Source organism: Pristis pectinata, chromosome 3, assembly GCF_009764475.1.
Source record: "Pristis pectinata isolate sPriPec2 chromosome 3, sPriPec2.1.pri, whole genome shotgun sequence".
Lineage (NCBI taxonomy): Eukaryota > Metazoa > Chordata > Chondrichthyes > Rhinopristiformes > Pristidae > Pristis > Pristis pectinata.
The window spans coordinates 106,859,752-106,882,612 of record NC_067407.1 but is presented as its reverse complement, the minus strand read 5'-3'; the positions used below and the strand labels follow the sequence as shown (position 1 = coordinate 106,882,612).

At 40.4% G+C, this 22,861-nt stretch overlaps 1 protein-coding gene across 3 annotated transcripts in view; it reads right to left on the bottom strand.

Moving 5' to 3' along the window:
• Positions 1 to 1,214: 1,214 nt before the first annotated feature.
• Positions 1,215 to 22,861, bottom strand: part of lpgat1 (lysophosphatidylglycerol acyltransferase 1) — a 57,363-nt gene continuing 35,716 nt past the window's right edge. For all 3 annotated transcript variants that reach the window (XM_052010895.1, XM_052010896.1, XM_052010893.1), the window contains exons 8-9: positions 7,180 to 7,286; positions 1,215 to 3,916 (exon numbers count right to left, since the gene is read on the bottom strand). In XM_052010895.1, the coding sequence (XP_051866855.1) occupies positions 3,762 to 3,916; positions 7,180 to 7,286 (262 nt within the window). In that variant the 3' untranslated portion in view covers positions 1,215 to 3,761. The remainder of the gene's footprint in view (positions 3,917 to 7,179; positions 7,287 to 22,861) is intronic.

Here is a 22,861-nt window from a genome sequence, read left to right as displayed (position 1 = left end):
TCAAATATTGAAAAAAAACACTTTTATAAATAACATATTAGACAAACTCAACATCAGATACAAGACATTTTCTTCCTTGCAGTCTTTCCACAAAAGGACACATTAAGTTGCCAGTCTTGTTAAATGAATCTTTGCCTTCTTTGCTCCTTCTGCCGTACACACCCATTCTCTATTAAAACCCAGGCCAAAATGAAAAAACCTGCGAACTGGAGGGTGACTAATTATCAGTGAAGTTCACAAGCCAATGATTAAGATTTATCTGGGTAGATAGATAAAAAGTTTAAACTGCACTATTTTGTTTTAGAAGTGATTTTCTTTTTTGAAGGGCTACTACCAGCCAGATTGGATTATTTAAACAGTTCCTATTAGTTTGCATTTTATACACACTTTTGTTGACTGCATATGCTTCCAGATTGTTTTACTGTCCATCTTGAATTGATTTTGAAGCAATCATCCTCACACAGGTGTTGTGGTGTGGGACAGCATGCGGATCAGTTTCAAGGCACCTAGGAACTAGGCATGAAGAGGGATTTAAACACTGCTGCAGTATGCAAACCTACACAGGATAGCAATCCCTGTAGATGAAAGACAAAGATAAGCCCCAACCCCAAACATTCGACCTTTTGATAGAATAAGGAATGAATTTCCATTGGGTTATTTTTGTTTCAAGATTAGCTTAGACAACTAAAGATTTGTTCTGATAGATTGCTGAACCGAAATGTTAACTTCTTTCCTACCTCCATGGATGCTGCCTGACTCACTTCTAGTACTTATTTATTGTTTTTACATTAGGGGCGAGAGCAGGCAGAGTCTATTCTGTTCAAGTTTGAGTGTTTTTAAGTTAGATACGAGTCTACATTACCCAACATTGGGCAATTGCAAATTTATAGGATGAAGTGAGCTGAATGATTAATGTGCACGTGATGTGGTACTTGGCATACAAAAACTAAAGTAAGAAGGTTCATTCAAGGTTGATGCAGGTGAGGTGTCAGAATGTTTTCTGTACCCTTTAGCTTTCACCTTATTTAATTGTACCATTGTCTTTTGATGCAGTCTTGTTGCTGAGAAACAGCATCCAACTGGGATTGTATTTGGTGCAATTCCATTAAAGATTTCCACAGTAAATTTTAAATTAATGGCAGAACTGCTTCTAAACTAAAATCTATATATGCCACCAAGCTAGACATTACAGATGCATTAAAAAAAAACAAATATAAACTTTTTTTCTATTTATTAAAACAGGAAACTTGATATTTGAGAACAATTTAAAAATAGCAGAACGTGATGGAACCTCACACCACATATACAATAGCCCATATATAGAGAAAATTATTCAGCAAGTTAGACTCACTGATGTTATTTTAGCATTTGTGTTGATGTTCCCAAAATCATAAGATTAACAGTACAGTGATACCTGCAGATCTCAGCAACATTTTATTTCTGTTATCTGTAGGCTCATACTGCACCTTTACAATCCAAAATGTGCATCTGATTGAAAGAAAAAAAAATTCAGACTAGCCCAAGGAACAACATAACACTGAATCTGAAGTATACGAGCGAGGCCCATACACTCTGACCACACAATTTCAATTCAATATTGTTTTGCTTTGTGTTTAGATGTAACCAAGAGCCAACTTGCTTATGACAGTGTTTAAACCTAAGTTACAAATTGCCTCCTTACAGAGGATAAGGAATATTGGAAAGAAAGGTAATTACATCATTTTGTCATTTTACGCATTGCAATTAAAAAAAACGAGGTCAACAAATCACCATCTGCTGCGCATATTCTATATTTTTTTAAAACTATTCTATACCATGCTTAATTAGCATAACTGTTTCTCATCTTGTTGAGTTTCTGGTTTCAAAGTAAAGCAGTTTGTTCAAAATTCCGAATTAAAATTTTGCTTCATAATCCATACTCATTTACAATTCACATGCTGCCCTGTTACCAAATAGTAGTTTAAAACTGCTGGCTTATTGAAACAGGGCATTTCTTTCTTTTGACGAGTGTTGCCTTCATGGTTTCTAATTCCCCGGTAAAAAGTTGAGAGAGCCATCAATTGCTCCACAGCCCTTCAGCCAAAACAGTACCAACCTTATCCAGTGGCACACTCTGCATGGAAAGGGGTAGATAAAGAAACAAGCCACAGTTCAACAGTTCACTATATGTTCCCAGAAATGTATATGAGCATAGATAGCTCCCAGGCTCCTAAATAGAACCCAGGCAGGAAGAAGAGCTTAAGCATATACATTTCCTTAATATCTGACTGGAATTCATAAAAAATGCCAATTAACAATTCTTTTGCCAGTGTGATGGCTGAAATGATTACACTTTTAAAACATGGAATATGTTAATCTAACATGTACGCTATCTAACTAAACCAGTGTGTCTACCTTCCGACTTCAAACATACAAATACATTGTAATGCATTTCCCTTTTTCCAAAGTGAGCTACTTTTTCTGATCTGAATTGCCTTTGGGAACAACAGAACTCGTCATTGGTGGCAGAATCCAATGACAGGCAGTAAAATGTTTGTCTGAACGTCTTGGCCATAAGCCCATTAATTGAAAATTAACACTGAATTAAAAGTAAATTAGACAAATCTGAACACTATGTTTTTGTCTTATCTTTTGAAAATCAAGTCATAACTTCCAAACAACAAGTTGGAACAGCCACAAGTATTCCTGCTGAAACCTCTTCAGACTCCGATTAATGGACAAGATTAAAAATTGTTTGCATCATAGCATAAAATCCATCAGTAATACCCACACAATTTGAATAAACAGTAGAATGCGTACAATAAAAGATGCAGCCAGAATCTCTGAGTTTAATAAAGGAGCAGAGTAAAAGTTAATCAGATGACCTGTACTTCCAACTAGCTTGTAAACTTTTTTTTTACTGTTTCTAGTCCATTATGTCAAGTCTTTTATAACATTCATTCAGTGCTCTGTAACAGCCTGGCTATTCTGTAACATGACTGCTGTAATCATTCTTTACTAACTACAACTAGCAGCTTCTTACCGAGTGCAAAATACTACATGATTGGCTGCATCACTGTATTTGGTCATTTCAACTAAACTGTACTCAGATGTACTGCATTGTACATACTAGAACTAGGCTGAAACATGTTATTTCTGCTTTCATAACTACTTTACCGGTATCTATATAAATGTCATTGACAATTAATGACCTGCAAATCACTAGAATTTTAGGTGCTTTAGGCCATGCTTTAGAAGTGGCCTTTTAATGAATCACAAAACAAAATATATTGAATAACTGCTGAGGGAGACAAACACTGCTCTCTGCCAATACCATACAAAATTGTGGCAGCTCTGACAAGTTTCTCATTAGTATAATTTTAACCTGGAATAGGTAGATGTGGGCTTCTTCTATCGAGATTCATCTCTGGGCAACTTTGTCATCTGAAGCAACGGTGAAGGATGTGGTGTATACTGCAATAATTTGAAGTACTCCAGCATTCTCCCTCTAGAAGAGGGCATCTGTAGATATGCAGCATAATTAAACAGTGTGGATGCTTAACGAGCACGTAAACACGTCAGAACCCTTAACATCAGGTCGTAGACTTGATGATCTGAATTAATATTTTAGATTGGAGTCTAAAAATCTCAATCAAAATGGCAGGGAATGAATCCATTCTTCTCTTTTTATCATCTTTCAAGAAACAATTGTATTCACGCATGGATACTGACACAAACACTGGAGTTCATATCCTAATTCAATGTTTTAGTTCTCAAGACTCCTAGAGCCCCAAGCAGTGATACAAATAGTGCAGAACATTATACCACATGTAGCCAGAAAGAAATCCCATTAGTTGTACTAGGAAGAGCCAGAATGAGTCAAGGACCATCGGTCTGGAAGTCGCCACTGTTTGACCTTTGGTAGGTGGGAATGCTCCTGCAAATATATAAAAAAAATTAGTTCCTTTAATAACATGGTAAATAAAGGCATTCTTCATTTAACTTTTATCTAATGAATAATGCATTTCAACAGCCAACATTCCTTCCTTCTGCCAAAGAGGAGGCAAAACCTGTAAGTGCAAGGTCGATTATCCGATTCAAGTTCTTTCCAAGATCCCCACGTCATAAAAGCCAGTATTTAGCCAATTTAATTCAGACCTCATGATAGATAAATGGTTGAGTTTTTGCCATTGTCATTTCTGGTGCCTAGGTTGATTCTGGGTGATCTGTCTGGTTTTAGTTCCTTGTGACTTTCTAGCAGTTTATTACAATTGAGTGGCTTGCTAGGCTATTTCAGAGAGCAGTTAAGAATCAACCACATTGCTGTGGGTCAGGAGTCACATGCAAGCCAGACCAGATAAGGACAGCAGATTTCCTCCCCTAATGGTCAATTGTTTTCATGGTCATCATTAGACTTTTTAATTCCAGAATTCAAATATAATCACTATCTGCTGTGGTGGGACTCGCACCCAGGTCCCCAGGACTTGTGTGCATTTTGAGGCCGAGCTCCAAGCCATTGTCAACTTGTTCACTAAAGCAAACAAGAGGTTGGGTCATAAGACAAAAGCTCCTCTTCCAACCTGTACCAGCTGCACCACCTTGCCCTCTGACAATAAAGGCTCAAGGAGACACCCTGGAAAATAAGGACCAGTTCTCACTTCTCAGGAGCTGGTCCTTTTGCTCAAGACATTTCCTGTAGAAGGCAGATATTGAAGATGAAATTCACCAGCGCCTTCAATACACCACAGTCTTTAGATGATTGAGGAAAAGGATGTTCAAAGATCAAGACCTTATCCTGGCACAAAACACTTGGTCTACTGAACAATAGAGATCCCTACCTTCCTGTATGCTTCTGAGATATGGATGACTTATAGCAGCACTGCATAGATACCACTAATGCTGTTTCTACAAGAATCCTTAGTTCACTGGATGGATAAGCAAACTTAGATCAATGTTCTTTCCCAGGTAAATGTCCCCAGCAGGGAGGCTCTAGTTACACTCAATATGCTACAATGGACAAGCTATGTCATTCACATGCCTAACACAACACTCCAGAAACAGGGACTCCATTCCAAGTTCTTCCATGGAAACAGGCTACCCAGGTGGACAGAGGAATGTGCTCAAAGTCTCCTTGAAGAAATGTGACATCCCCACTTCCTCCTGAGAATCTCTGGCCTGAGATAGCTCAAAATGGAGGAGCAGCATTTGGAGTAGTCCCCAGGTCCATGCATGAGGAACGCACAAAAGCCATGTGCGAGCAGCTGAGGGACTGCACGACCCTGCAAACTGCCCACCCTTCCTTCCCCATCTGTGGAAGAGTCTGTGGTTCCCACTCTGGTCTCATCAACCACCTCAGAATCCACAAAGCTAGTGTGAAGCAAGTCATCCATGGTCCTGAGGAACTGGCAAAGGAGGAAGACAACTCACCAATCTGATCATCAATACTCCATTTTGTTTCTACCTTGGCACTTTACTCTATACCACAATACATCCCTAGTTCAAATATGGACCAAAGAGCGGATTCCAAAGGTGGAGGGAAAAGCGGTTGTCCGTGATATCAAGGCAGCATTTGACCAAGTGTGGCACCAAGACTCACTGTTAAAAGTGAAATCAATGGGTATTGAAGGGAAGACATTTTTTTTAGAACAACCAAAAATGCTTGTTGGAGGTCAATGATCCCATGCTCAGGACAATGCTGTAGTAGGGCATGCGAGTGATGTCCTAAGCCCAACCCTTGCAAGCGCTTCATTAACGAGTTTTCTTTCATTGTAAAGGTCAGAAATAGTGATGGTTACTGGTGATTGAATAACACTCGATTTCATTCACAACTTCTCAAAATGAACCCATGCCTGTAGACTGCAAGATCTCAACAACATTCAGGAAGGGGCTGATAAGTTGTAGGTAATACTCATGCCACCTAATTGCCAGGCAATGACCATCTCTAACAAGAAAGTCCAACCACCTGCTCTTGACAAGAGCATTACCATTCCCAAGTCCCTACTCTTGATACCCTGGATGACATCATTGACCAGAAACTTAATTGCGACTACCAAAGGGATCATAGGTTGTGTTTCCTGTGGCATGTTGCTCATCTTCCAACTTCCTAAAGCCCTTCTACTAAGAACAAGGCAAATATTAGGAATTTGATGAAATACCATCCACCTTCCTAGCTCCAATACGTTCAAGAACCTCAGGAAAAGCAGCCCACTTGACAGCAACTCCATACTAAACATTCACTCCCTCCACCACTAGTACACGTTGACTAAAGTGTGCACCATGCTGTTAAGTTACTTGACAAGCAGCTCACTACCTGCAATCTCTCCCACCAAAGACTAAGGTAGCAGACGCATGGGCATACCATCTCCAGCAGGTTCCCTCCAAGTTGCACACATCTTGCCTCGGCAACACAAGGTTGCTCATTCATTGCTGTTGGATTTAATCTTCGACCTCCGTACCACTGAGTGGATATCTCCACTAAAAGGACCGCTACAAGAGACAGTTCGCCTCCAGCTTCTCAAGGGAAGTCAGGTATGGGCAATGAAATGGTACCTTTGTTGCTAACATCTTCATCCAATAAATGAATAAAATCATAGTCAAGGTATGTCTTTTTGTTCCAGAAGATGTATTTAAAATTATTTCAAAAGTAGCATTATTTAAAACTTCAATATTCAATTTAGGGGTGTAGTTCACACGGAATACTACAAATTCCAAAAGGAAAGTTGCTGTTTTCCTTTGTTTTTAAAATGGCAATAACATTCAGTGAACGGCTGAACCCTTAAGAGAAAATGGAATAAGTAAATTTTGGACAATAGTCCTGTACATTGATGACCTTTAATGTGGCTAAGTAATGTTTAAGACAGGAACACTAAAAAAAATCAATGTGCATGGGTGCTGGCTAAAGGTTACTGAACCTAGGGCTTAAGTCAACGTCTACATGCTACTTGCAAGACAATGAGCGCTTCAGTTTGTTATGGCAATGACAATACAATGTTGAAATATCAATACAACAAAAGCTTTGTCACACCTGGCAGTTATACATCTAGTTCCTATTCCACATGATGAGTATTAGAAAGGTGCAGGAAAGGACAACTAATTATGCCCAGGCTTAAGGGTCTAGTTATAAGGAATTGATACCAAAATTCATGCCTCCAAAAAAAAAAGGTCAAAATTACACATCTGGAGCAACTGTGAAAACCTTACCTGTTTCATAAAAGTGTGCCAGGAGTTCCTCTTTTTCTACAAACCGCTGGTAGAGCCAGCTGGTTAGTGCCTCACTCTCGACAGGGACGTCTTTAATAGGATAGACCCTGTAGGAGAAAAGAAATGTTGGGAGATTTCTCTTTACTAATTCAGAGAGGCAAAAGCAACACATATTTCTTTTGCAACTGCAATTATTTAATACCAAAATAATGTTATTCCTCCTGCAATGGACAGAGAGCGTGCCCTCCAGAATGTGTGCCACCTAAATATCAGTCCAACAGCACATTAAATAAGAAAAATCTCAAACATTTTCCCCGACTTTTAATGAAAAGACTGTTGCGTCCCCACCATCAACTTCAGGTGTCAATATTTAATTACCGCATTACCAGTTTACTGTAATGATATTATCCAGCCCTTACCACATACAAGAGCAGCAAATATCATGGGAGCAGTTTCACCAGGCTACACTGGGCATATGTACAAACACGCTTAATCATTCGTTAAAATTCCCAAGTTATCCATCCAACCTCATTGTTGGAATACCACATCTACAAGCACAGCGCCTATTAAAGAAAAAAAGCCCACAACAATTTTTCAAAGAACTAAAAAAAACGCTGTTGTATTTGTGAATTTTAGTATTATTAGAAAATAAATCAACACTTTGTGAAGTTCTGTTGTGTTCAAAGCTTTTTTTTAAAAAATGGAGATGGGGTTGGGGGAAAAGCGAGAGGAACAGAGAGAACTTGTATTTATAAAGGGCTTTACACATGGTCCTAAAATGCTTCAGCTGCACTAAAATGATCACGTGGTACCTGAGCCAAAGATGAGGTTGTTGGCAAAAGCAATCTGAAACAGAGATAGTAATACAAACACAAAAGTGGAAGCTGCCAGTCTTTGTGATGGGAAGGATGTGTGGTGGAACCTTGGCTTGTGGTCAAAAAAGACAATAGATTGTAAAGTGTCTGGATCTGGAATGGTGGTTGGGAATGGAATTGAATGTATTGCAGTCTGTGGTAGTAATCAAAATGGTGGTGCTGGTCATTCTAATTCTTAGTTGCGTCAAAAAAAAATCACAATCAATCCGAGAGTGGATATTAGACCAGCAGTCTAATAATTGAGACAGAGGAAGGAACCGAGGAGGGATGGAGGAGTGTCAGAGCTGGATGTCATCAACGTGCATCTATCATATAATATATGATATCTTTATTAGTCACATGGACATCAAAACACACAGTGAAATGCATCTTTTTGCGTAGTATTCTGGGGGCAGCCCGCAAGTGTCACCACACTTCTGGCGCCAACATAGCATGCCCACAACTTCTTTGGAACGTGGGAGGAACCCAGAGGAAACTCACGCAGTCACAGGGAGAACATATAAACTCCTTACAGACAGTGGCCAGAATTGAACCCAGGTCACTGGCGCTGTAATAGCGTTACGCTAACCGCTACACTATTGTCTGATCTGGCATTACCAAAGGATAGTTAGTCAGTATACAATTCTGAGTGCAATGAAATTCCTTGCTTGGGTAAAGCTCACAGAGTAAACAGTGTACATGGTAATAGTAAATACAGCAATGGGTGCAAAAACAATGGAGTGGTGCAAAGTATAGTAGTGCAAACAGAAATGCTGAAGTGATGATAACAGAAGAGGTAGAATAAAGGGTTTGAGAACGTGGCAGCACCGGGAAGGGAAATAGAGAAAGTTGAGAAATATTGATGCCAAGAATAAAGCTTTGTGGGATTCCAGAGCAGCAACTGCAAGTGAAGCCACCACTAGACAGGTTCCAGCTATGAACAAGAATGAATTTAGTGAAGTCAGTGCACCTGAGATGATCTGGAGGAGAAAGGCAGAGCAAATACAACAGTTGAATATGATAGAGAGCAGATAGTACACTAGAATCACAGATGACTTCTTGACATTAGTTATCTGATTTCAGTTTTTTTAGAATGGCCTGGGAATTATAATCCCTGGGATTTATTGGGCAGGTAACTATAAGGAGAGGTTAAATAGGCTGAGTTTATTCTAACTGGAACACAGGAAATTGAAGGGTGACCGTATAAAAGTTTACACCATTATTGGGGGGGGGGTGGGCAGTCTTCTTCCCAGAGCAGAGGAGTCCAAAGGAGAATCTGGTGGGTAAGTTTTTCCCCACACAGAGGGTGGTGAATATCTGGAACAAGCTGCCAGAGGTGGTGGTAGAGGCAGGTACAAGTGCAAAATTTAAAATGCATTTGGACATGTAATTAGATAGGAAAGGGATTGAGGGATCTGGGCCTAATGCAGGAAAATGGGATTGGTACAGATTGGGAAAATGGTCGGCATCGACATGGAGGGCCAAAGGGCCCATTCCTGTGCTGTATGATTCTACAAATTTAAACTGATCATGACTTATGCCATTCAGCCCATCTGGTCCATTTTCTGGCTCCCAGTAGAGCAATCCTACCAGTCTCATTTCCCTTTTATGTTTCGCTGTAACTCTGCAACTTAATCACTCTCACATGTTCATCAACATTTTTTCATGATTTTTTTTGTTATTACCTGCACTAAGTGGTATTTTAGAGAGGTCAATTAACTCATCAGTACATCTTTGGGATGTGGGAGGAAACTGGAGTACGTGGGAAGAAACCCATGCAGTTACAGGGATAATGTACAAACTCTGCATGGACGTTACCAAGGTCAGGACTGAACCCAGGTCACCAGAGCTGCAAGTCAGCAGCACTATCTGCTGCACCATGTACAGAAATTTTAAACTGAAGTCACAGTGTGAAAGAGGCTCTCAATTTCATAATAAAATTATTATAAAAGACAGGTCTTCTATTAATGGGAATCCCCTGGACATTTTTTCTTTGTTGTTTCAAGACCAGTTAAATAATAACATGGAGACAAACAGTAAAAGCTTTAAGAAAATTAATTGTCTACAAAGGATTTTTTCAATTGGTGACGATCCTCAACTTCAGTTCACGTTGTTCTCATTACTGAATGAAATGAACTAACAGTTTTTTTACTGCAGGTAAAATACCCAATATTTAAACAGATGGTGACAGTCATTCTGACCCCATCAGTCTTGACCGTGATGTGGTTGAACAAAGTCCAATCTGTTTGTACTTTATTCATAACCAATTGTTTATGTTTTTAAACAGTTACAACACCCCACAAGTACAAAGCTAAGTTCATTCTTAAATAGATGCAAGACATAATATTAAACATTAAAACAAAAGTAGGCATAAATTACACATTTCAAGCTTTTGAGCATTATAGAAATTTAATTTCATATCTAGTGAGTTTTTTGCAGCAAATTCAAGAACCAATTCATGCACTCTTTTGATGACAGTTCAGTGAAGAGATCTTCCTACCCATGTATGAGTCCACCAACTGGAGCTTCAGACCCAGCCATTCCTGCATTGTACAGACTGAGCAGACTGCAATTTTTCCTCATACATGTTAAGCATTTCAATGAATGTTAAAATGATAAATCATGTTCTGACAGGGAAATCCTATATGCAGAAGCTGACTTTTCAGTAAATCTAACTGCAGAATAACTATTGATTCAATAAAATGAGATGTTGGACGCAAGGTATTGGGGAGAATTATATACATCTTATTCAATGTAGCATGTTTGCATCAAGAGTATTCCTTCTAGTAGAGATGCTAATATAGAATTTACTGTTGCTAAACGACATATACAAATGTCATAATAAGTGAACAGGTTTGAACTGACAGGCAGTGAGGGTTGCAAATATGGCTCTGTTAATGTTTGCTGCATAAACTATAGAGTGGAATTATAAAAAAATGGAACACTCATTTGGATAGGACAGAGTTTACATAACTTGGAAATTATTCATAAGTTAGAATACCATGGTTGAAATCCTGATACCTTGACCTGAATGTGCTCTCCCAGTATTTATCCTCTTGAATACAATTCAAAACACATCATCATCAAATTTTGGTTCCAGTATGTCTTCATTCAGCATAGAAACCAGAATGAAACTAAATACAGACTAAAGGACTCTATCAGATTCCAAGATAGAATTTTTACTCTTTGTCCCATCAAATGCTTACAATAAGATAACCACCACTAAATCTGAGAAATATGACTACTTCTGCTGAGCACCTACAGCTCACAGAACTAACACTTCTGAATTCTGCATATCATCAGGAGTTTTAAATGATAATCTATAGCTGTTAAGTGAACAAACTAAAGACTGTAGCAAGGAGAGATCAAGCGCAGTCTCCTAGACAAGAGAAATTATAAACTCTTCCTTTCCATCATTACCACAGCCTTTAACCACCCCTCTGAAGGCTGGTGTAAGAAGTTAAATAGTTGTTTCCGAAATAGAGATCTTCCACTTAATCCCTCCCACCCCTGGGCTGACCATTCAGTCTTAACACCAGAATACCAGCTTCCAACATCCTACCTTGGACTTCAAACTACTTTCTTCCATGTAATTCATTGATTGTTTCTTTAGTCCTTTCTTGACTCAATTTTTGACCACACAAGCTTTCTGCCTTGGATAACTACTTGCAGGTATAAGCTTCTCTCTGGACTCTGGTATTATTGTCAGCTCCTACCCTTCTCCCAACTTACCAAGCTCTTAGTCCTTTATACAAACCCAGCTTGATCTTTCCCTCTCCTCACATTTTCATAGCCCCTTTTCTATAAAGCACACCAGCCTTAAATACTTCAACTATTCTACGTGAGTTCTTTCAGTCTAACTTTCATTATAGGAAAGTTTCTAGTTGGAATGGGTTTAACCTACAGAGGTAGTTAATATTCCCTCCCAATATCTTTTGTGGTAAATGGTACACCCAGAATTTGAAATAAAGGTGGTTACTGTGTGTGCTGTTACGTACCCAAACTGGTATTGTAACCTTAGAATCCAGCTCCAATGTATAGTGGTTGACTTTTATTTTGTTTTAAAAAAAAAGGAGCATTTTAGCTTTTCCAGCATCTTTACAAATCCCCAATATTATATCATGTAACATCCTAAATATTTTAAAGTGAATGACTTAAAAACTACCACCCGTCATGTCAGGCACTTCCTGTGCCAACTGTGAATGAGTCTGTGATTTCCATATTAGCCTCATAAATCATTCTGAATGCATAGATCTAGACCGGAAGCTATTCATTTTAAATAATAGAGACCCTGGTCTGTTTAACTTTACATATGCACCAACTGAAGAGTCATTTACTTGAGGAGTCACTAATTTTTGAGAGCTTTAGCTCAGGCTTTTCTCTCTTTGCTTCCTAAGTCTCCAATTTTGTTCAGTTCTTTTCTGCAGAATGAGATGCCAAGAGCTAATGTGCAGGTCCCAAAAAAATGCCTGCACATGTATAACTTCTACTTAGATTGCAGGTGCTATGTGGGAGAAAGCAAGAGGAAGTGTTGTTGAATGGGAAACTATTGTCAAATTGGTCAAGACATGACTTCCTGATCCCGTATGAGGCAGGAAGCAAGAGAGCGCTTTGCAATCTGAATGTTACATTATGCCTATGAGATGAGTGGCAAAAGATGCTATGCATTGGAGGGAATTTGTCAGTGTGCTGACAAAGGAAATTAAAAGGTGTTTTTGAAAGAGGTGGAGAAATGAAGTGCCAGACTCACTTGTGTTGCCATTGTCAGGCCAGTAATGAGTTTCCTGCAATGGATCAAATAAACAGCTGGAACTGGACATGTCAGCAATCTTTCTCCAGGCTTGACAAATCTTCTCTCACTTGAAAATTTCTCCCAATCCCTCCAATCATTTCTTGCATTATAACCTCCATTAAACAGAGAACCTCGAGAGTTACTATTAATTTACTTCAGGTTGTAGTACCCAAAAAACACTAGAACAAAAATGAAGTCCCCCCCCTCCCCCCTTTAAGTACACACCTGCTTTAACTAGAATTTTGGAAACCTGCCAGAAACTATGGCCAGAAAGCAAGCAGACTTGATGGGGTTGAGTGAGAAATCTGCCAGTGAAATATTACCAGGCTGGAGAGTTCAAATATTCAATACCTGGAAGTTACATCAGTGGTTAAATTTTCATTCATCCAGCACATGTTTGCACTAGCCTGGTCAACTCTCAAAACCTATAGTGGGTTTAAGTCCACATGATTCAACATGCAGCAAGCATAGATTAGAAAACAATTCTGTTTTCATAAATATTTTTATCCAAGTAACCTAGATGGTCAGATATGAATGTTAGTTTGTAAGGTGACTCATCATTAGCAACAGTAAACAATGACAAATAAGTCACCACCAAACAATGTGATATGGAAGGCACTGTCCTAGTCTGGCTGAACCTCCATTATCTAGCCAAGAACTGATGACCCTCGAAAAATAACCCTCAAATAGATAGCAAGTATAACATTTTAAGTAAAGAATGTCAGACGCACTGGAGTACTGCATGGCATTCAGAGTTCAAGTACTTCTAGTCTGTCAACATTTTTGCAGATCTTCTCAACTTGTACTGATAAAGACGTCACTTTGGAATAAAAGATGCTTTTTTCTGTTTTTAAGCATTTATGTAACCATTTTACAAATGGTTCTCATTTCAATTTCAGCTGAAGCTCAACAACTCAACCTGGGCAGGTCTGCAAATGATATTAAGCCAGAGTGGATTGAGTCTTCCAAATAAATGAGACAAAAAATTTCCACTTTGTATAATCAGAAAAGACACATGAAGATCAATAGATAACTACATACTGGCAGAAAAATCATGCGTCTTCAATGGATTGTGGAGAAAAAGCTGAAAGAATAATTTATGTATACACAAATGATAGCTAAAAAGGGGATACTCAGCTATTTCATCCTGGGCTGCAAGATTGCAATTCCACAAAATCATGAAGGGCATAGACAAGGTGGACAGTAGCAGTATTTTCCCCAGGGTTGGCAAGTTCAAAACTAGGGGGCATAGATTTAGGGCGAGACGGGAAAGATATAAAATGGACTTGAGGGGCAACTTTCTCCACGCAAAGGTGGGGAGTATATGGAATGAGCTGCCAGTGGAAGTGGTTGGGGCAGGTACAATGGTATAATTTAAGCAGCACTTGGATAGGTACATGGAGGGGCAGGGCTTAGAGGGATATGGACCGAACACAGGAAATTAGGACGAGACAGATGCCATAGTCAGCATGGACTTGTTGGGCTGAAGGGCCTGTATCTGTGCTGTATTGCTCTTTGACTCCAAAAGCCAAGATGCCACAGTAGTAGGTACTGTGAACTATTACAGTAAATGGCAGGACCCTTAGGAGCATTGATGTACAGAGGGGTCTTGGGGTGCAGGACCATAGTTCTCTGAAAGTGGCAACATAGGGAGGTAAGGAAGGCATATGGCATACTTGCCTTCATCAGTCGGGGCATCGAGTACAAAAGTTGGGAAGTCGTGTTGCAGCTCTATAAAATTTTGGTTCAGCCACGTTTGGAGTGTTGTGGGCAGTTTGGGTCACTATGTCATAGGAAGCATGTGGAGCCTTTGAAGAGCATGCAGAAGAAATTCACCAGGATATTGTCTGAATTAGAGAGTATTCGCCACAAGGAGAGGTTAGACAAATTTGAATTGTTTTCTCCAGAGTGTCAGAGGCTGAGGGGAGACACAATAGAAGCATATAAAATTATGACAGGGTAGATACGAGAGTCTTTTTTCCAGGGTGAATTTTTTTTTAAAAAACCAGAGTGATAGATGCTTGGAATGTGCTGCCAGCAAAAGTGGTGAAAGCAGATACGATGGCAACACTTAAGAGGAATTTAGACAGGCACATGAACAGGCAGGGAATGGAGGGATATAGACCACGTGCAGGCTGATGTGTAGTTTAAATTGGCATCGTGGTCGGCACAGACATTGTGGGCTGAAGAGCTTGTTCCTGTACTGTGCAGTCTATGTTCTATTTTCTATAGTTCTATGAATTGAAATAGGCTGGAATTTTTTTTTAGGGCATTCAACATTCATGAAGAGTATATAATTTTGACAAGAAGGCACATCCAAAATTTGGACCTCCTCTTCATTTGTAGTAGTTTTTACAGTCAATTGTTTAGAAAAAGGGCCCTTTTACATAACAAATGGAAAATCAGTGATTACTAGAGGGGAAGTGAGGCCATCAATTCTTACAGAAAGGAGGAGGAAAATTGAAAAAATGCATTACCCAGGTACTTAACATACAATTATACAAACTATATATAGCATGCTCCTGCAATACCATGGCTAAGGAAAGCTGACGGTAGAACTGAATTGTCATATTACAAAATAAACAAACTCTAATTAATAATATTTTAATAGACTCACCAAGCGCCAGTGCAACGCAAGGTGCAGATTAAAGAATATTAAGAAAATTTATTATATAGTGTACCTGCCATCACTTCACAGAGCATGAAAAATCGCAAAAGAAATGGAGTAACACAAGAGTCACACTAAAGCTGCATCAGGACTATAGGCAAAAGGGATGTTTACCCAATTTCCTACATAATGTACAATTACATTGCAAAAATGAGAATACAAGCAAAGAACAAGCCCCATTAGTAAAATGACTTAAAATCTCAAGTAATATGACACTTAAAAGTCCAAAGTCAAGACAGTAATTTAGCAGGAGTTGGGCAATATTCAGAATATATTAGAACACTGCTTGTGCAGTTTTTTCATAAGCAGAACTCCCATAACTGAACAGTTCCTTATAACTCTGGAGAAAAGGAATTAGGAAATTTAGTTTAGCATTTAAAGGTGGTCTGATTTTATATGACAACTTAATGCTAAACTAAATTTCCTAATTCCTTATCTCCAGTTATAAGGAACTGTTCAGTTATGGGAGTTCTGCTTATGAAAAAACTGCACAAGCAGTGTCCTAATCACTCCAAACATCATAGGCTGACATTTTTCATTCAGTTTTTTGTTTTTTTTAAAATATAGATCTTCCACTTCCTTTTAGGTTCTAACAGTGCCAATTTTTCCCTTTTTGAATTGTCTTGCACTAGACTGCATCTTACATCTGATGTTGAAACCTTTCTTTTCCTCAACAGCCTTTCATTAGGGTGGAAACAAAAACTAATGCCATGGCAACTATGGTCACTCCAGACTGACAAGAGGTTAATCGGCCACATGCCTACAGAACAACAAGGCCTTGGGACATACTGTACAGCATCTCTGTTTTGCAACGTAGCAGACGGGAAAACAAATTCACAGCCAGGAGTCTTCAGACACACCACAACCATGGCCATTTTACTTTCATTTCATTAGGACATACAAAGGCGGTCCATATCGGCTCTCAACAGAGCAATCATCAGATCCACTCCCCTTTTGCCTCTAGCCTGTGACTAGTGGAATTCTGCAGGCGTCAGTGTCGGGACCGCAACCTTTCACTCTATACATAAATGATCTAGATGAAGGAACTGATGGTATTGTGGCCAAGTTTGCAGACAATACCAAGATAGGTGGAGGAAGAGGTAGTGTTGCAAAGGCAGGGAGTCTGCAGGAGGACTTGGACAGGTTGGGAGAGTGGGCAAAGAAGTGGCACACGGATTACAGTGTAGGGATGTGTGGGGTTATGCATTTTGATAGGAAGAAAGGTGCAGACTATCTTCTAACTGGGGGAAAAAAATTCAGAAATCGGAGGTGCCAAGGGACGACTTGGCAGTTCAGGATTCCCTCAAGGTTAACTTGCAGGTTGAGTTGGTAATAAAGAAGGCAAATACAATGTTAGCATTCATTCAGAGAGGACTAGAATATAGAAGCAAGAATGTAATGCTGAGGCTTTATAAGGCATTAGTCAGAATGCATTTGGAATACAGTGAGCTATTTTATGCCCCATATCTAAGGAAGGGTCTGCTGGCCCTGGAGAGGGTCCAGAGAAGGTTCACAAGAATAATCGTGGGAAGGAAAGGCTTAATATACGAGGAGCGTTTAATGTCTCTGGGCCTGTACTCGATGGAGTTCAGAAGGTTTGGGGGGGATCTCATTGAAACCTACCAAATACTGAAAAGCCTGGACAGAGTGGACGTGGAGAGGATGTTTCCAGTAGTGGGAGAGTCTGGGATCCAAGGGCACAGCCTTAGAAAAAAGGAATGTCCCTTTAAAACTGAGATGGAGAGGAATTTCTTCATCTAGAGGGTGGTGAATCTGTGGAATTCGTTGCCACAGAGGGCTGTGGAGGCTAAGTCATTGGGTGTACTTAAGGCAGAGATTGATAGGTTCTTGATTGGTAAAGTAGTTAAGGATTATGGGGAAAAAAGCAGGAGAATGGGGTTGAAAAAAAATCAGCCATGATTGAATGGTGGAACAGACTCGATGGGGCCAAATGGCCTAATTCTGCTCTTATTATCTTATGGTCTTATTCTCTCAAACATCCCTATCATCTTCCCTTTAGGTAATTTTTCCCCACTTACCTCCACCATGGGGTAATTTACAGTAGCCAATTAATATTTGAGAAGAAATGGCAGCACCCAATGGAAACCAACATTGTCACAGGAAGAACATACAAACTCCGCACAGACAGCACCTCATCTAAGAATTGAATACAGATGCCTGGAGATGCGAGGTAGCAGTACTAACTGCTGCACCACTGTACCACACTAAAAATGGGAAACCTTCTAAGGAACCAAATCTAATTCCATTAACTACTGTCTGCCACGGGAAAATCATTGCACGAGTCCTCCATAACTGCTTCTTCCCAAGTGGCTGAAAAACTGCTCCCCAATTCAGTGAAGATACCGCCCATTAAGAGATATAATGGACATACTTCAGCAAGTGACAATTCCAAGAAAAATTCAGCATGGAGCATCAATCACCACACCCCTCCTTTCTTAACCTTACAAAACTGTTACTATCGACTAAGAGGCACTATGGAGAATCCTTTTCAAGTTTGGCTGGCTTCAGAAATCTGTCTCCATTCTACATCTGTTCTATGATGGCAGCAAGCCTTGATTCTAACTAGTAGGCTCACCACAGACCCAATCCTATTGCAGAATGGGGTCCAGCAAAGCTATGTCATTGGTCTATCCATTTTCTCAATCTTTCTTGGTAAAATATTCTCCCTCACATCCAACAAGTGTCCCACTGGAGTGGAGCTCATCCACAGGACGAATGAGAAACTGCTCAACCTCTATAACCTCTACTTCCGAACAAAGGTCACTCACTATAATACTCAGATGACACCCTGCATCATTACACTGAGAGGCTAAGCTCCAGGTCATTGTTAGTTAATTCACAGCATACTATGAGAGAATGGGCAACTACTAATCAGCTTTCACTGCACAACACTGATCACTGATTAAACCATGGAAAACAGGGACCACTTTCCATATCTCAAGAGCCACCTCTCAGTGGAGGTAGATATTGACGACGAAACTCACAACTTCCTCTAATGCTCCAGTACAGCTAACGACCGTCAGAGGAAAAGAATATTTGAAGATCCAGACTTCAAACCTGGCACATTGTTCAGGTCTACTGGGCAGTATTCATCACCATCCTCCTGCACAATTCAGAGAATGTGGACCACTTAGAGCAAGCACTCCCAAAACAAACTCTACAAAATTCTCCAATCTATTGACAGAATAAGTGAATTAATACCAATGTCCTCTCCCAGCCCAACAACTCCAGTACTGAGGCTCTAATCACACACAGCCAGCCTCAGTGATGGCCAAGTTACTCACATGGCTGACACCAGACTCCCAAAGCAAGCATTCCAGTTCATGCTCCCTCACAACAAGAGATTCCCGGAAGGACAACATAAATGATTCAGACATGACCCCAAGCCCTTCTAGAAAAAAATCCAACATCCTCACCAACTCATGGGAACTCCTGGCCCATGACCAATTAAAATGCAGGAGCTACATCTGGAAAGGCACTGCTTCATAGGCAACACGTGCAAGCCCTGCGAGTCAGCAGAATGAGTGACCCACCTCCCATGCTACCCACCTGGTCCAGCAAAATCTGCCCCACCTGTGGCAGAGTCTGCAAATCCTGTAGGAGGACTCATCAGCCATCTCGAGCCAATGGAACTGCAAGTCATGTATTCCATATTTTTCCTACAGCATAAGAGGTCATTTCAGCCCATCTAGACTACACTGGGTCACAGAGCAATCCCATTCCCCTACTAATTTTTCTTTGCCACACGTTCTCCCCACATTCCCAACATTCACCTGGACACAAAAAGAGCCATTTATAGTGGACAATTAACCTACTGACCCACTTATTAAGAGATTTGGGAGGAAATCGAAGGGCGCAGGGAAAACCTCATCCTCAACCTTTATGGCCTTACTAAAGGTATCAAATATATTACCAAGGTTTACAGGCTATAACTTTTCATGGAAAACTAAATATTCATCAGCATTTTTGTGAATACTCACTTGAAATGCTGCTTTCAATGGATGTTCTGGTTTCAAAAAAAGGTCTCTACTCTTCCACAATATACAGTTTCCTTCTGCTTTAACCAAAAATTGTACCACTTCCCATTTACAAAGAATGAATTTCAACTGCCTTTTTTCCCAACTCACACACTGTACCATCTGGTTTTTATCATGTCCTGTAATAATCTGCAAATCTATACATTATCCCACTGTCAATGTATGTAGTGAAGTAAAAGTTGTCTCATAACGGGAGACTATGATACATCGCTATCCACTTCCAATCATCGAGAAGAAACCTTCAACTTGTACTCTGTTACTCCCATTTAAGCCTTGTTTAATCCAAACCTCAGGATTTGCTACATGTTCTCCCCACATTCCCAACACCCCATAAATTCTAACATTCACCTGGACACAAAAAGGGCCATTTATAGTGAACAATTAACTTACTGAACCACTTATTAAGGGACTTGGGAGGAAATCGAAGGACGCAGGGACTTGAATCTATGACTTTCCAATGCATATGAGTTGTACCAGTGAGCAAAGGTAATTCCTTCAAATAAATTTGTGTTCCCCTTTATCAAAGGATAAAAGTAATTGAACCCACTCAGGCTAAAGAACGAGTTGAAAAGTACAATGGTTCTTCCAAACTGCCATCCCTAACATCAACTTATTTTTCAGTCCAGATGCACAAATCAACAAAATTTTCAATTAAATATTTTTCTTCCACTGATGCTAGCAAGAAGAACATGCACCATGCTTTTACATATTTGTCATAAGGCCTACTCTCACCCTACTCAGGATAGTTCTGGTTGCACTCGCTGAACTACATTAAAACATGCATTTATATAGTGCCTTTGGCGTACTCTGATAAGGAGTACGAAAAACGTTACAGACATGAAGTGCTTCTTGAAGCATAATAACTATTGCAATGTAGGAAATGGGTATTTAATAGCAGCTTCAGACAGATCAAAAATAATGTTGAGTTGCTGATAAAACCTTTTTTAAAAGGAGAACAAGGAAGTCTGCATCCACCGTGTCAATATCAGACACGATCTTTGGGCAAGTCACTGTTACTGTAAGATCAGCTAGTTGGTCATGGAGATCAGCAAAGCCAATCCACCTTCACAGTAGGTTTTAATATTTTCGTAAAATTAACATTAGGACCTTTATTGATCAGATTTTGAATTAAGTCGTTTGAAAAACAAATCTTCCTGAAAGCAAACTTTAACTTCACAATGAGTCAAAAACATTCAAAGTAAATATCACTTCAGTCAGAAGTGTTTACCAAACCAAAACCTTGGCACACACAATATCCCTTGATACAGAATACCAATGTCTTATCTATTAAAATCTATTAAAACTCTGTGATATCCCATCAATGCCCTGATGCACTGCAGCAGAAGCCCCTTAATACATCTGGGAATGGCCAATTTACCCCTTTGGTAAGGGAGCCAGAGTAGGCGACACAAGTTCCTGCTCCACTTGACCGGTGCAATCTTAGTGCATTTCTGGGTGCCATTACATAGTACAATAGGAATCAACCCTGGCATCCGTGGAGAAAAACAGGCAGCCAACATTTCAGGTCAGGACCCTTCTTCAGGACTGAAGATAGGAAAAGGGAAAGCTCAATATATAGGAGGGAAAAGCAGAGCAGTGCTAAGTGGACAAAAGAGGGGAGGTGGGGGGGGGGGGCGGCACAAGGTGGTGATAGGTAGATGCAGGTAAGAGATAGTATTAGGCAGGCGCGGGGAGAGCAGATCCACTGTGGGATGGATCAAAAGGTAAGGAGGAAAAAGGGTAGAACAAAGATAGAGGCTAGGAAAGGGAAGCAGCAGCATGGTTGGGGCTGGGGTGTGAGGGGGGCGGTTGAGGGGATTACTTAAAGTGGGAGAATTCAATATTCATGCTGCTAGGCTGCAAGGTTCCAAGACAGAAAATGAGGTGTTGTACCTCCAGTTTGCGCTTGGACTTCTGGCAGTGGAGGAGGCCGAGAACTAACACATCAGTGATGGAGTGGGGGGGGGGGGGGGGGGGGGGGGAAGCTGAAGTGACTGACAACGGGGAGATGCATATCGTGGTTACGGATGGAGTGCAGGTGTTCTGCAAAACGGTCACCTAGTTTGCGTTTGGTCTTGCCAATGTAGAGGAGGCCATACTTGGAGAACTGAATGTAGTAGATGATATTAAGGCAGGTGCATGTAAATCTCTGTCTCACCCGAAAGGACTGTTTAGGTCCCTAGATGGAGGTGGTGTAGGGGCAGGTGTTGCACCTATGGCGGGTGCAGTGGAAAGTCCTCAGGATGGGAGTGGGATGGGTAGGGAAGGAGGAGTGAACTAGGGAATCATGGAGAGAGCGGTCCCTGCAAAAGGCAGAAAGGGGTGGGGAGCGGAGCGGAAGATATGCTTGGTGGCGGGGTCCCATTGGAGATGGTGGAAGTGGCGCAGAATGATTTCTCAGGGGAGCAGAAGTAGGCCATTCGGCCCAACGAGTCTGCTCCAAGGAAAAGGGAAAAAAGAAAAAGAAATGAGAAATGGGGGGTGGGAGGAAAAAAGAAAATAAAACTATTCTAATCCTAATTTCCAGCCTTATCCCCATATCCCTTGATACCCCGACTATTTAGATATCTATCTATCTCTTCCTTAAACGTCTCCAATGATCTGGCCTCCACTGCTGTACCTGGCAAGGAATTGAACAAATTCACCACCCTCTGGCTAAAGAAATTTCTCCTCATCTCTGTTTTAAACCTGTACCCTCTAATTCTAAGATTGTGCCCTCTGGTCCTGGACTCACCCACCAAGGGAAACAGCCTAGACACATCTACTCTGTCCAGTCCTTTCAACATTTTAAATGTCTCTATGAGGTCCCCTCTCATTCTTCTGTACTCCAGTGAGTACAGTCCAAGGGCCGACAAACGCTCATCATACGTAAGCCCTTTCATTCCGGGAATCATCCTCGTAAATCTCGTCTGAACTTTCTCCAACATCAGCACATCCTTCCTAAGATATGGGGCCCAAAACTGTGCACAGTATTCCAGATGAGGTCTCACTAGTGCCCCGTAGAGCCTCATCAACACTTCCTTACTTTTATACACTATACCTCTCGAAATGAATGCCAACATAGCATTAGCTTTCTTTACCACCGATCCGACCTGGTGGTACATAGGCCAATCCTACATAGGCTGGTAGGATGAAATGTGAGGACAAGGGGGACCCTATCCCTTTTGGGTCTGAATCAAGCTTGTTCCTGAAGTTATTGCTAACTAATGAAGTTCAAAGTTCTTAAGATCAAGATTACATCAATCTAACAAACTTGTGCAAAAGCAAGAAAATGAAAACAAAACAGAAAATGTTGGAAATACTCAGCAGC